General features: G+C 40.9%; 1 protein-coding gene across 1 annotated transcript; it reads right to left on the bottom strand.

The window, feature by feature from the left end:
• Window positions 1-9,442: 9,442 nt before the first annotated feature.
• On the bottom strand, window positions 9,443-14,618 carry tob1 (transducer of ERBB2, 1). Its single transcript, XM_003217283.4, has 2 exons — window positions 14,451-14,618; window positions 9,443-11,323 (listed from the first exon to the last, which is right to left on the bottom strand). The coding sequence occupies exon 2, from the start codon at window positions 11,177-11,179 to the stop codon at window positions 10,181-10,183; it is 999 nt and encodes a 332-aa protein (XP_003217331.1). The 5' UTR covers window positions 11,180-11,323; window positions 14,451-14,618; the 3' UTR covers window positions 9,443-10,180.
• Between the last annotated feature and the right edge of the window lie 278 nt (window positions 14,619-14,896).

Below are 14,896 nucleotides of genomic sequence, written 5' to 3'. Positions count from 1 at the left end.
AGCTTCAAAGCCTGGTTGCTTTTTCCCTGGGGGCATCCTTGGTGGGGAGGTGTTAGCTGGCCCTGATTGTTTCCTGTCTGTATTTTCCATTTTCAGAGTGTTGTTCTTTATTTACTGTCCTGATTTTAGTTTTTTTTTTTAATACCGGGGGCCAGATTCCCTTTCGGTGGCCTTTTAATTCCTATGGATTCCTAAGGACCCTCAGGGCTCTTCCACACATCCATATAACCCAGAATACCAAAGCAGAATAACCCACAATATCTGCTTTGAACTGAGTTATCTGAGTCCACACTGCCCTATATCCCAGTTCAATGTTTGGTGCTAAATTCGCAAATATAGTAATTCCTACATAACATTACCATGTATTGAACTGCTTTTTCTGTTGATTTGTTGTAAAACATGATATTTTGGTGCTTAATTTGTAAAATCATAATGTAATTTGATGTTTAATAGGTTTTTACTTAGTCCCTCCTTATTATCCAACATTTTTGCTTATCCAACGCTTTTATTTTTCAGTGATTAGTTGGGGGCGGGGCGCCAAAATTCTGTTCACTTACACTTGAAAATTACCTTGGGCTGGCCCTGTTGGCAGGCACCTATATCTACTCCCAACTCGATAGATACAGTATTGTATTGGAGAGGGGTGGGGACAGATATGATTCAGTTCTCTATTTCTAAAGGAAGTGTCAAATAATGACAGATTATTATTGTTGTTGTTATTATTATTATTATTATCATTAGCATTATCTAGAACTGGACGAAGAAGACTGCTTGAACAGCTTTAATATCATAGTATTTTCTGACCCATCTTTCACTCACTGTCTTTGACACATAAAATAATTCCATAAACAAAAAGAAGCTATTTGGGGAAGTATATAACTCATACGATCATAATGAAAGCAAGCTGCAGCATCCAACAAAAGGTGAAAAGGTCTTTGATTTAAAAATGCCAGAGTGGCACTCTCTAGTGTCATCCAAAACTAGATTATTCCCAGAGCAGCTTGTTGTTTCCAGAAAAGACAATCTGATATTCAGTGTAGAAGGAGACTCCCCCTTCCATCACGTGCTGCTTGAATTGTAGATGAGCTCTCCGGTTCAAGCCGGGGGCCTCATGGTTTTTATAAGTTGATTACTGAATTGCTACAGCGTTTTGGTGCATGTGTTAACAACAAACAGCAATCACCTGATCCACACAGCAACAGCCATTTTTACGAGACAGATACTTTAACTGTTTTGGTGCCTGATTTGGTTCCCATGTCATCATGACTTGCAAGCTAAATGCAGTTCTTAGCTATTTATGGGCCATGGGATGGGGTGCTTTGTGCAAAATCACGATTGTCATCTTTAATATATATAGTCAATGTGCAATACAATATGTGCAATAAAAAAATAAGCAGAATTCAAAGTAAATTGTAAAAATATCAGATATAACTTTAAAACCATTCCTCCAAACCCCTGGAAAACAAACCTAAAATGTAAATTATTTTTTTTTACATTACATGTTCCTTAATGAATTGGCATGTAGCTTCTTAGCTACCAATGCACACTGGGCTGAGTATATGACAAATAGTCATGTACCAGCCAACTATTCTCCTACTACTTTCTGAGATGTATAGTCTGTATATAACTGAATTGTGGATGACATAAATCTTTGTCTAGAGGCAGGACAACTAATGGATTAGGTAATCAATCTGATTGCAGCCAAATTCACATTGCCTATAAATGGAATACCTCGAAATTTCCATTCAAGATGTGCAGAGGGAATCTGATTTCAATGAAAACCTTTCAGAGTTGTGAAAAGGTGAGGGTTTTCAAAGTTCTGTGGCTTTGTGTTGTTGATCTGAATCTGTGGGGACCAAATAGAGAATTGTGTCCAACTATAGCTTGCATAGTTGGCTTGGGTTGCATCATGATCGAAAACCTGATGGGCTGTGTAAAGGTTGTTAGGACTCATGTTTTGAAAACTCTCTGAGTTGAAGTTGTAAAATTTAACTTATCTTTGCAAATTGCTCCCAACCTCCAAACCTAAGTGCCTCCAGACAACAAAGTTTGCTGAGGGAATGGTTCTCAGCTCCATTTAATCTGCACCAAAATCTTTAGGGAAAAAAAATCAATTCCATCTGCAAATTGAGAAGAGACCAAACTCAGCCCTAATGTGAACTGATGAAATCCCAGGTGGCGCTTCTAAAATCTGTCACATAAATTTTGTTTTGCAAAATTTCCAAATCAGACTTGGCATCGTCTCCCCAGATTTCAGCTCCATACAGCATTTTTGTGATAATTTTAGCTGTAAAAACCTTGAGGGCAGGATTTATTTGCTGCTCCACTCTGGAATAGGAAAATGTTTTCATGCAAGATCAGACTGTTTGTCTTTCTAGCTCATTTCTGTCTACTGACTGCCAAGTTATTCAACTTCAGCTCTCTGTATATAGTTGGATTACAATTCCCATCACATGTGCTGACTGGCATTGTTGGAATTTGTCATCCAACGCTAGTTGGAAACTCAAGGGACAGAAAGGAAAGCAATACTCTGATTAGCAAGTGGCACCTTTTCAGACAGGAGTCTTTTACCATCATCTGTGACCAACTCCATAATCTGGCCCACGTTCTTTAAAAAAACAAAACCCTGGAGATATCAGAAACGAGAAATTGGACTTACCATGATGGTTCCTTTTGGGATGGCAGGCGCAGTGATCCACTATGATGGGTTTCATCCCTCCCCACCCCCACCCCCTGATATGCCAGAAAGTTGAACTTGGGACTTTCTCCATGCATTGAGGCAGATTTTCCAAGCTTCTTTATCAAAATCTCTGAGGCAGCCAATTTACATAATAAAAACAGGACATTGAAGACAAACAGAAAGATATATGCAATCACAGAAGTGAGGACCTGTCTCTGAACAAATTACTAATATTTTCTACAGAATTTTCTCTTGTCCTCCAGACTCTCTTTAATAAGATTTTGGAAACACCAATGAAAGGATCACTATGATTCTTTTCTGAAGAAAAGCTAGTAATCTCAGGTGCTTCCCCCCCCCCCCATACACCATTGTGGGGACTGTCCATACACTGATAGACTCACAGAGTTGGATGATCACAAAGTTTATCCAATCCATGCAGGAAGGCACCATAAGGAATGTGATTTTTAAGGGACTTTTCAAAACTTTCCCGAGTGCTTGTTTGGCCCCATTTTAACCAATGTGCACCTATCCCGTTCCCGCAAACATCCTATACGAACACAATATAGATTATATTTCTCAATGAGAACTGGAAGATCTTAGCAATATAATATTCTGACAAGAGCAGGGAGCCATAAGACAAAACTTCTTTATTGGGTGAGGCAGAGGTACGTCTTTCAGTGGGGAGGACATTTATGTAAAACGTTAGGGTCACCCTAGTAGTTTATGGGATGGCTCACCTGAGGGGCTTCATGTTCTGAGTAAGCTATATTATTGGGTAAACTATAGCAACCCAATAAAAGAGAGCAAGTTTAAGTTAAAATAAGGGAAGTGAGAAAAGGGCAAAGGGGCCTGTATTATTGTACGTCTTTTTTCCAGAAAATATCTGTTTTCAACTCTATACACTGATCATATTTTTTCTGTCAGTCAACTGAGAATACTCAGAAGAATGTAGTTTTTCCTTCCACCCCCCACCCCCACCCCCCACCGCCAAAAAAAGGCCACAGAAACAGACTGCCTGGCCATGCTCAGTCCCTACAGTTTTCTGGAACAATCACTTCAGCGCGATTTTACAGTTTAGCAAAACTTTTTTAATGCTATACAGAGGAATGCAGCCAGCATTGTTCCTGCAATTTAAATCAACTTGCTGATGATGACCAAAAAAAGAGTGCTGAACCAGACAGTTTGCTGCATCAGTTTCAAAACTGGATATACAAACTCTGTGGTATTTCTTATTCAAACATTAGTAGAATGGTTCATATTTTGAAAATCAATTTGGTCACATGTTGCGTGCAAACAGATGGCACATCAACTTACCCTCCTGTAATTTGTATCTAAAGAACCACTGAGTGATTCAAAAGTCAGCTTTGGGGTGTTTCTCATACAAAATAAACAATGCATAACTTACTAACAGGGATGGGCAACTCTCCATAGCTGGATAGAGATCAGCCAGCAGGGATGGAGGCACTCCTTTGGCAGGGCAGAGTTTCTAGATGTAGCATTTGATGGCTGCTACACCCAGAATCAAAGAGTTTCCTTCAGAAGTTTCAGTTTCACTCCAGTAAAGCCCCATCTAATCTACACAGCAGTTTCAAACCAGTATTGAAAAAAGTGGTTTCTCTGGGCCTTTCTACACTGACCATATAATGCAGTTTGAAGCTACGGCCACAAAATACATACTGCCAATGTGCGCGGCAGCACATCTATGAGTATACCATGCATTTTAAAAGTCCCAAGGAAGTCCAGGTTTAGACAAGAAAAAAAGACACTACAGCAGATGCCAGTATATCCCAGATCTAGGGCAAAATTGGCTCTATCTACAAAATGCAGAGCATGTTGTAGACACTGAATCTGGATCCCAGAACTTGGAAAATTACCATTCTAGATTAAAGTAGTCCTGGTGAATCTATATTCATACAAGGGCACAAACTGCTACCTCTCTATGAGATATATTTAATTCATTCTTTTGGTAACCCACCTCCAAAGCATTTTGCCAAATTAGCAGAAAAATAAGATAGTGTCCCATCCCCCAGATTTTTGATGACTTGTCTGTACAGTAATGACAAAGGAACAGCATACTCCAATAGAGTGCTACTCAAAGTAGTGGTTTGTGGACCAGCAATGTCTGCAATGACTAGTCCACAGTAAATTCATAGGGAATTATATTAATACAATATGCTACTGCTCCCTGTCACGCAGGAAAAGTCAGGAGAACTAGGACGGCTGTGTATCACCCACACAGCTCTGACCTCAAACAGAGAGGCTCCCCAACATGCAGGGCTTACTGGGACGTATGCTTCACTCTGCCTAAGAATAAAGTCTATACTCCAGCATATCTTAAATGCTAGGGACGTGTGCCTAACTCACTCTTCCTTTAGAAAAATTAAACTAGCTTAAAACCATGTGAACCAGTTTGCTGAAATTTCATAAAAATGTAATTACAGAAATATGATCTGCAAACTTAGGCTGCATGCAGAACAGAATGTGGTTTTTTTTCTATACTTGTAGACAAAGGACTGAAAGTCTTCTTCCCACTAATCTTCATAATTGCACTTAGGTTGTATGAGAAACTGGACAATATGCAACAGAATCCCAAGTGTGTGTTTTCATTTAGAATATTCTTCTAGATAAGCGTTCTTCAGTAGAGGCCTAAGGCAGGGGTCCCCAAACTAAGACCCGTGGGCTGGATGCGGCCCTCCGAGATCATTTACCTGTCTCCTGTCCTAAACTTTAGACTTAGGGTTGACCTAAGTCTAAAACAACTTAAAGGTACACAACAACAATAATCCTAATTTTGGACTATTTCATCATACCCTCCCCCCAAACAGTCTGAGGGACCATGAACCGGCCCTCCACTTAAAAAGTTTGAGGACCCCTGGCCTAAAGTTACAATAAAGTACACACTTTCTCTAAAAACCACATTTTATATTGATTTTGTCATTTATTGTTTTATTATATTCTTACTATTAAAAGATTCTGGTTAATCACAGGAACACTATTTAAGCTTTGTGCATTTATTTTGGGTAGAGAGATCAGTGCTGTTATTTTCAAATGCTTTCATGGTTTTGCTCTCCTCACTTCCATTAACTTCACTTGTTAAATAAATTCAGATCCTATGTATTTGTTAACAACCTCAAGTAAAACACTTACAACAGAATGAGTTGGCTCTGCCTCCTGATAGAGAATCCTTACATTTCTTTTAATTTTGCATTACGATTGCTGTTGTTGTTGTTGTTATTATTATTATTTGCCAGTCTTGGGAAACATGTATTGCAGTATTGGACAATGTCCCCTTCACCAGGATGTCAAGTGTCCATTGTTTGTCACTGTTGTGGCAGAGCACTAACATTACTATGGTGTTAGGGCCAGTTCATTGACACTGAGTATCTTACTATTGGCACCATAGCTATAGAAGTCAAATTTTTTACACTACAGTGCTGACACAATACGGGCATTTAGGTCCGAAAATTAGACACTGTGTTTCAGTAGTCTGGACAGCCAAATTTGTAAATGTATATGTTATTTGACTTGTAAAACAATCTTTGGATGCGAGAGCTGGACCATAAAGAAGGCTGAGCAAAGGAAGATAAGACGCTTTTGAACTGTGGTGTTGGAGAAAAATTCGAAGAGTGCCTTGGACCGCAAGAAGATTCAACCAGTCCATTCTCCAGGAATAAAGCCTGACTGCTCACTGGAGGGAAGGCTATTAGAGGCAAAGATGAAGTACTTTGGCCACATAATGAGAAGACAGGAAAACTTGGAAAAGATAATGATGCTGGGGAAAATGGAAGGAAAAAGGAAAAGGAGCCAACCAAGGGCAAGATGAATGGATGTTATCCTTGAAGTAACTGGCTTGACCTTGAAGGAGCTGGGGGTGGCCATGGCCGAAGGGGAGCTCTGGCATGGGCTGGTTCATGAGGTCACAAAGAGTCAGAAGTGATTGAATGAATAAACAACAACAAAACAATCTTTGCTCTCAAAAAGCTGATGAAGTTCTCAAGAAATTCATGAAAATATTGTAATTCACGAGTTGCTGAAATTAGTTTTCTCCAGAGGACACATTTATTGGCCCTGGAGTTTTATGTAAAAGGCCTAATAATGACCAGTTTATTATGGGCAAAAACTAAACTGTATTGATCATGGAAGATATGTTCCACTTGCTTATCTTTTACTCTTATCTTATGCCAAATTAGAAGAAAATGATTTGTTTAAACAGCAGTAAGCTGGCACCAAGCTGACTGATCCTGGTTTCAGTGTAAATTTACTTTTTGCCTACTGCAAAACCTTTGTTAATCTTTGCCTGGTTTACTACTGCAGTTACAGACCTCATAATTTGTTTTCAGCCAAAAACATAGCCTTCTCCCAAAATAGTGCAACAAGAGCCACACACATATATGGTACTCCCTAAACTACAGTAACTCCTAAAAAGCCAGTGTGGTGCTTTGAGTGTTTCACTCTGAAGACCAGGGTAATGCAACCATGGGATGATCTTGGGCAAGACACACTCTCTCAGCCTCAGAGGAAGGCAAAGGAAAACCATGCTGAAGAAATCTTGCCAAGAAAATGCTGTGATACATTTGCCTTAAGGTCACCCTAAATGACTTGAAAATGCATAGCATTAATGTCCAGGTGTAATTGTCAGAGCCAAATTTCAACTGTGCAATGACTCAGGAGTTCAAATCTAAATATTCAAACCTTTTAGATTTCTCCTATAAGGACAAAAAATGTCTAAGTGGTCAGTTCTTCCAATGAATAACTTGATTGAAATAGAACGCTGGAACAAACACTTTCAGGAATAAGATGAAAATCAGAGATTAAGAAACAACCACCCTAGTGAATGCAATCTGATCCTGATTCAGTTCAGCCCAGCTAGCATGCACAAGCATATCTTGTTCCTAGATTATATGAACACATTATCCAAAGAACACGTGTCTCATAAGTTTTCTTCTATGATAGTGATCTTGCTTTCATGGCAAATGAAAAGAACGCTGACCTGAATTTCAGGGTCTTCAACTTAGTTATAACTGAATGTCTCAAACTAATTTATTATTCACTTTTCTATCCAATGTATATTTTTCTCTTGGAAAGCTTCATGCCTCAATTATTTAAATTTCAGTATGTTGAGAAAATAAATGTTTCCCTGTTGAAGATAGTAGACTTGGGAGATGCAAAAGATGTGAGTTGATCTTTTCACAGATATAATCTTATAAAGTTCAAAGTTCAGCCCACTTTGAAATGATTTCCAGGACTTGGAACAATGCTGATTTGGGAGCGAAGTGGGCAGACTACATAGATCAATTATTAGAGTTCAAGGTTCCCTTAAACGTTTTGAATCTTGCTTAATATTCAAGAAGCTTCATGTGTTCTCTTGCTCTTCTCAAACTAGATTAGATTTAAAACAAAAGGTAACACCCCAAGCTCTGACAGCTATTTAATTACTTACAGAAGGTAGTGCCAAGGCTTCTGTCTACTCCCTTTACTGGCCTAGTTCTTCACAGCTTTTATTACAGCCTCCCCAAAACAAAGCTCACTATGGTGACTTGCATCCTTGGTTCACCTTCAAAAACCTGGAAATATCTACCCCACCCCAACTTAAAAGTCAGCAAAGCAATGACTCAAGATCTTTTTATCTCAATGGGGCTTGCTGTACAGACATGTGCTACAAAACCAATGGAGGATTCTGTGAAGTATAAAAAACAAGGAGCACAAGAACAGATTAGTCAAATTAGCTGGAGAATTTGGAAACACCTGTACAACTGTCTTGCTTCAAACTTGCTTTTAATTCTTTATACTGGTTCCAAAAACCAGTATTATGCTACTTGTATCTGAGTCATATTGTCATGATTCTATTCAAATATGATCACAAAATGAATACATTTTAGCCCCGTCATAACTTATTGACAGTTTCATTCCTCTTTTGGAGTAGAGATGGAGAATTCTATCCCTGATCATTCAAAACTTATTAGTATCTAATTTATGAAAATAGGGGTCAGATCAGGAAAAATATTATTTCAAAAACTAGTTTTCATAAGAGTATCAATTACTTTCTGAGGCATATATTCTAAAACCAAATTCAGCTTATCCATCTACTAGAGATAGCTTAGATCCAGAAATTATACATGAGCTTCACTCTATTTAATTTCTCTCTATAATGTAATTAATTATCCATATTAATCCATGCTATAGTAATTTCTTCACTCGTGTTTGATGTAAAAGTTAATATCAATTGATCCTGTCCTGTAGAAAGAATATTTGTAAGGAAAACCCAAATGATGTTGTTTGATCAAACAAATTAAATCTAATGAACAAGTGTGCTTTGCCCAACCTTGTAAAGGCCACACATAAGGTGCAAACCTGCAATGCTAGAGGACTATGGTATCACAGAGCAGACCAAAGAGCAGATGCTCCATCCGTCTTGGGACAATCCTTTGCTAAGTGCAACAAGGTTTCTCTCTCCTGGTGGGCCACCATTTCTTTAGTGAGCACCAAGGAAGTGGGGTCAGAGCACTCCTTGTCACCTCCACCAGCCCCATGCTGTCTCCTACAAATAACATGTGCCTCTTAATCTGGCCTTCCCATGTCACTTGCAGGCCACCAAGCAAATGCACAAAGACAAGGCCAGCTAGCCACAACTTAAATTCACAACACACATCATCGCGATGGGGAAATGTAGCACGTAGTTTTATATGTGCTATATACATAGAAGACTTCACTAGCATTATAATACTGTGTAATCTGACCATTAAAAGAAGTCCACAACAGTAGTTGAATTTTGAAGAATTTTAATACAAACTTAATATAAACTATTTCAGTCCCTCTCTTTAACATAAGACACTGACTCAAAATACTTTTATACCTTTTTCAAGTATTGCACAATGTAGGTACAAAATTAATATTTACGATTACATTTTCTTCCATAATATATAGCAAAAAATCTTTAATTTTTTTTAACAGAAAATACAATTTGTGCTTCTTTCTTGGAAAAGTATTCCATACAATTTGAATTCCACCACTTAAGGAATATTTTGTACACTTTTTAGAACTGATGTTTTTTAAGATGGATTTTATAATTTCAGTAAAAAAAATACAACATGAAACTGCTGCAGTTGTCACAGATCACTGTAGTAAAAAGATAAAAATGCAATACCATGTTGTAGAAACAATATATACTCTGATATTTTACAAACTTTGTACTAAATTAAATTATACAATTAGAAAAGACCAATAAACCCACTTATTAGTGCCAATTTTTTATATATAAAAAAATCAGCCATGTCCTTGCTATATCTTAAATACTGTAAGAGGCCATATCTCGAGTAATATTTAATGTACAGTCAGTAAAAAATAACTTTGTGCTTGGTTGGCAAATGAAAAAAAAGATGCATGTCGTCCTTATCTAACCAAGCTTGAACATATTCATACTACAAGCTTAAAAAAAACTCAAGAGGTGAAAAAGATACACCCTTGGGTACGTGCATGTCAACTTGTACAATATGATTTGTTTTAGTTAGCCATAACAGGCTGGAATTGCTGGTTAGAGTACTGCATGCTATTTAAGCTGAAATTCAGGCCATCCACAAAAGACTTCTCATTTAGACCTCCATAGGCTGCAAACATATCAAAGGCATTACTGTACTGGAGAGGACTCAAATTAAGGGAAGTGTCGCTGGGGAAGAGGTTGCTTGTACTACCTTGGCCCTGTACGTTAGGGAAGATGAACTCCTTTGCATTAGGAGAAAGGGCAGATGTTTTCTGTGGCTGCGGTGGAGGTTGCTGCTGAGGTGGAACCTGCTGGCTACCGAGGCCAAGACCATAGAGAGAGTGCATGGAAGAGGAAAGAGCTTTCTGTTTCAGCAAATCATTGACATTCAAGCCAAGGTTAGTGGGAGAAGTGCGAGCAACCTTGTTGGTACGGCTGCTGTTCTTCATTTTGGTAGAGCCAAACTTGGTGGCAGCAAATGTGGCAGTGGTGAAAGTTAAAGGCTGAGTAGAACGGGGCATAAAGGTTGGGCTCACAGTAGCAGAGTGACCAAATGGAGGCGAAGGAGAACTTGAGACAGAAGATGCTGGATCACTTATTGGCATGAACACTTGGGCTTCTGGATTAAAGCTATTCTTGATTTCCTTATCCAATTCACATCCATTTTCATTGGAATCATCCACATAAAGCACTTTCACTGGTCCCTTTTCACCAATTTGGTATGAAACCTCAAATGGGTCAATCCAGACACTAAGATCCTGAGGCAGATTGCCACGAACATCATCAATGTCCAAACCACTCTCTTTGGATGCTTGTTCAATAACTGGGTCCACTTTCTCCCCTACGTGTATACATCTAAACCCTGATCCTTTGTATGGCTTTTCTGGATACCAATGCCCTTCATATTTCTTTTTAAGTAGTCTTTCCAGCTCTTCACCAAAGATATTCACACGTCGTCTGGGAAGCTTATTGTACAAATATGAAATAATAAAATTGAGTGCTACTTGTATTTCAAGCTGCATAGCTGCTACGGCACAGAATCACAAAGGCTCCGTTTCAAAGCACAAAAAATAGGAAGAAATGGTCAAATACCACAGGAAAGCAAAATTTCGTTCAAAGTGCTGATTCTAGTAGATTATAATTCTTCACCTTGAGTAGTGTTGTTCCTTTAAGAAAAACAAAAGGAAATATCCAGATAAGGAAAGTGTAAAATGAACTAGACCTAGCCTATCATTTAAGTGTCACAATTTATCTGAGACACATTATTTTTTAAATTGTAAGCATGACATTTAGAGAACATGTATGTGCCACTTTTGAGAGAACTATGAAAATACATCAAGCTCAAACACAGTATTGCCATGGAACAAAATGTAAAAATAAGAGGATTACAGGTGTTGAACAGGGCATTTCTAAATCTCAGTATGCAATCAAGAACAACAACATTAAGCAAAAGCATACTTTCAGAACATAATCTAAACAGTAGGCGGCCTATCAAGGGTTCAATTTATATCCTATTTTTGGTGACACTTGTTGTAAAATCTTTTAGATTTTTCAAAGCATTTCCTTGTGTTTTAAATGCCAGATATTGCCAGTATTTGCAGAATTTTAAAACTGCTTCAATTTGAAGAGGCAATTAGCAGCAATCCTGCCTTTTGTTTACAAAAGTGGGGAGCTCTAATAAATCTACATATCCCAGAATTATTTTCATGATGTGCATACATAACACCGAAGTCCATTGCAAATAATCCAACAAACAATACATTCTAACCACACAACTATTAAAATAACATAATACAAGCTTCTTTCGGAGAAAAATATAGTAAATGCATCAGTGAACTAAACAATTTAAAAGGGAAATTAAGTCATATACAATATTACAAATGAGATATTTTGATTTCAGTGATATTAACGTTAAACCAATTCCTAGAATGTTAATATAAAATAAAAAAGCTAAATTAACAGAGAATAATGGCTACTGAGGTATATAATACAGAACAGAAGGCTCTAAATATGAGCTTTCTTCTTTTTGGAACATAAAGTTATATTTTCGCCCATTTGCTACAGTTTCAAACAGTCCTTCTGTAGAAAATAACGGACAAATCCAAATGAATTTGTAAATCTGTAAGCAAGGATACAGTAAAAATGAGTGGAAATTATTTCCTTGCCCCCAAATGATTGGCTTTTTGAGGTTATCCCTGCTTCTAAAAACCTTTTCTCTTTCCATTTGCTCTCTTTACTGGATAAGAGAACTACCAGCTGTGCGATAAGGCGACCTTTAAATGATTGCTGGATCAGCACTGGGTGGGGATATGGAAAGATCAAGGGCAAACAAAGATATTTACAAATGGAACACATACATACAATCTGATTGGGGGAGCTATAGGTAACTACAAAAATCATTTATTAATCCATCTGTTTAACTGCTCCAGCAATGCAAGAAAAAAAATACCTTTAAAAGTTGCTGGAAGCTACTATTGGCACCCTTTCCCTTCCCGAAAAAGCTAAGGAAACAAAATAATCTGAAATGTGTCAAAATATTTCCCACCTTGAATACAGCCCCTTTTTAAAGGAGTTAAACCTATTAATTACTTTAATCATGGCTGTGGTGACGCAGCAAGGGGGGCCAGGGAAACAAGGAGGGACCACAAGCAGAGTCCACAGCGTTACATAACTGGGCTGTTGGGTCTCATTAGAGTGCTGCTCACAGCTTCAGGGGAAAGAAAGTGGCCTGTCTATGAGGGCCTCCCCCCTCCCCCCCAAATTAGGCCCAATTCTCCCCTCTCCCGGCAGCAGCCTTTTCCTCAATCTCCTTCGGCACTAGGGGAGCAGGCATGCGGATATGCAAAGGCAGGTTTACCTTATACGCCCCCCCCCCCCTTCAACTTTACTTTTTCAAAATCTGTATTAATTCTACAGTGTAAATGCACCCACAGCACTAGGTAACAAAATTTGGAAAAAAAAATCTGTTCCTGGTTTGAAAGTGTTATTTCTTGGGTTGCTGTGAATTTTCCCAGCCATGTTCCAGAAGCATTTTCTCCTGACGTTTCACCTGCATCAGTGGCAGATGCTCAGGGTTGTGAGGTATATTAGGAACTAGGATTACCCAATACACCTCACAGCCAGGCTTTGAGGCTGCAATGCTCATCAAGGTGATTCATTGCAACATTCACACTTGCCAGCAACAGACAGTTCTTTCTCCCACCCTGGACATTATTCCACAGATATATAAACCCCACTTGCCTAGTTCCCAACACACCTCACAACCTCTGAGGATGCCTGCTATGGATGTGGTGGGTGAAACGCAAGGAAATAATGCTTCTGGAACATGGCCAGAAAACTCACAGCAACCCAATCCCTTCTCAGTTTCTCGGGTCAAAAGTTGTGGCAACCTGCCTGCTTGAGAGGGAGGCAGTGCCCCTTCCACTCAGAGCTAGACATCCCACCTGGAGACTGGCCTTTGGGCCCCTTCTTCCCTTTGAGACGCCTTGTCCACCTTGCCATAGCACCAGCTCACGAGTCCTCCCTCTCTTTCCTCTGTGGGGCTATGGCAGGCATGGGCCAACTTGGGCCCTCCCTCCAGGTGTTTTGGACTTCAACTCCCACCATTCCTAACAGCCGCAGGCCCTTTCCTTTTCCCATCAGCCGCTTGGAGGGTCCAAGTAGGCCCAGGCCTGGGCTATGGCCACCCATCCCCTCCTCTTCTTCCTCCTCCTCCTCTCCTTCTTGGCCAAGTCGCCTCCCTGATAGGCTCCACCGCCTCCCTCCGCCATCCAAGGGGCAGTCCTCCTCCGGCACTCCTCCTCCTCCACCGGGGGAGGGGCTGTTCGAGGCTCCCATTTCCCCTCCCCTCCCTCCCTCCCCGAGCTCTATGGGAGGGGGAGAGGAGCGAGCGGGTCCGGCCCAGAGATCGCCTTTCCCTGCCGTGTGAGGAAAGCCTTGGGCCCACGACGTCGCCTAACACTACTCTCCCCCCCCCCCCGCGCCACACACGGTTCCGCCGCCTCCATTCCCTCCCAGTCAGCCAGCCCTCCCTCCCCCTCCCGGGCCCTGTCAACACCCTCAGCCAGCGCCGTCCTGTCAAATCCTTCGGCCGACACCCTCTTGAGTGTCAGGGCCGCCTCACAGACCAGGCCTCTGCTCCCTGCCCTCACAAAAGTCGACCCCACGACCGCTTCGCCCGCTCTGTGAGGCTGAGGGGAACCAAAGGAAGCGATAGAAAGGAAAAGGGTGAGGTAAGCTGCCTCCAAACACATCTCCAGGCCGCTCTCCCTCTCGCCTCAGAGCGACACTCACCCGGGGCCTCTAGTGCAAACAATCCCGGCGAAGGAGAGGAAGGAACCCCATAACCAGGGAAGAGGAGGAAAAAGGGGGCGACTGCGCTTCTCACGCCCCGGGACCCAGAGAGAGACAGCGCGCTCCGCCTCAGCAGCTGCGAGACGCCTTCTTGTAGCGCCCGAGACTCCGCCGCGCCCCTATATATGCCCTCCCTCGCCCCGCCTCCTCGCGGCTCCGCCCACAACCCCCCGTCCGCCCCACCCACTTGCCTGCCAATCGCTCGGCTTTGGTTCCAGTCCCTGCTCCCCATTGGGCTTCCTGGCCTGCCAATAAGGCCTCACTCCCCGCCCCCTCCCCGTGCCCCCCCCCCCGCGCACCTGCTTCTAGATTCCCCTCCCACCCCCTCCCCCCCTTTCTTCATCTTCCTGCTCCCAGCGGGGTTTGTGTGTTGTTGCTCTTTCAAC

This window comes from Anolis carolinensis, chromosome 2, assembly GCF_035594765.1.
Source record: "Anolis carolinensis isolate JA03-04 chromosome 2, rAnoCar3.1.pri, whole genome shotgun sequence".
In the NCBI taxonomy this organism is placed as follows: domain Eukaryota; kingdom Metazoa; phylum Chordata; class Lepidosauria; order Squamata; family Dactyloidae; genus Anolis; species Anolis carolinensis.
This window is presented reverse-complemented; position numbering and strand designations above follow the sequence as displayed.

Coding starts and splice junctions, on each gene's coding strand:
- tob1 (XM_003217283.4), bottom strand. CDS start 11,179: ATGCAGCTTGAAATACAAGTAGCACTCAATTTTATTATTTCATATTTG.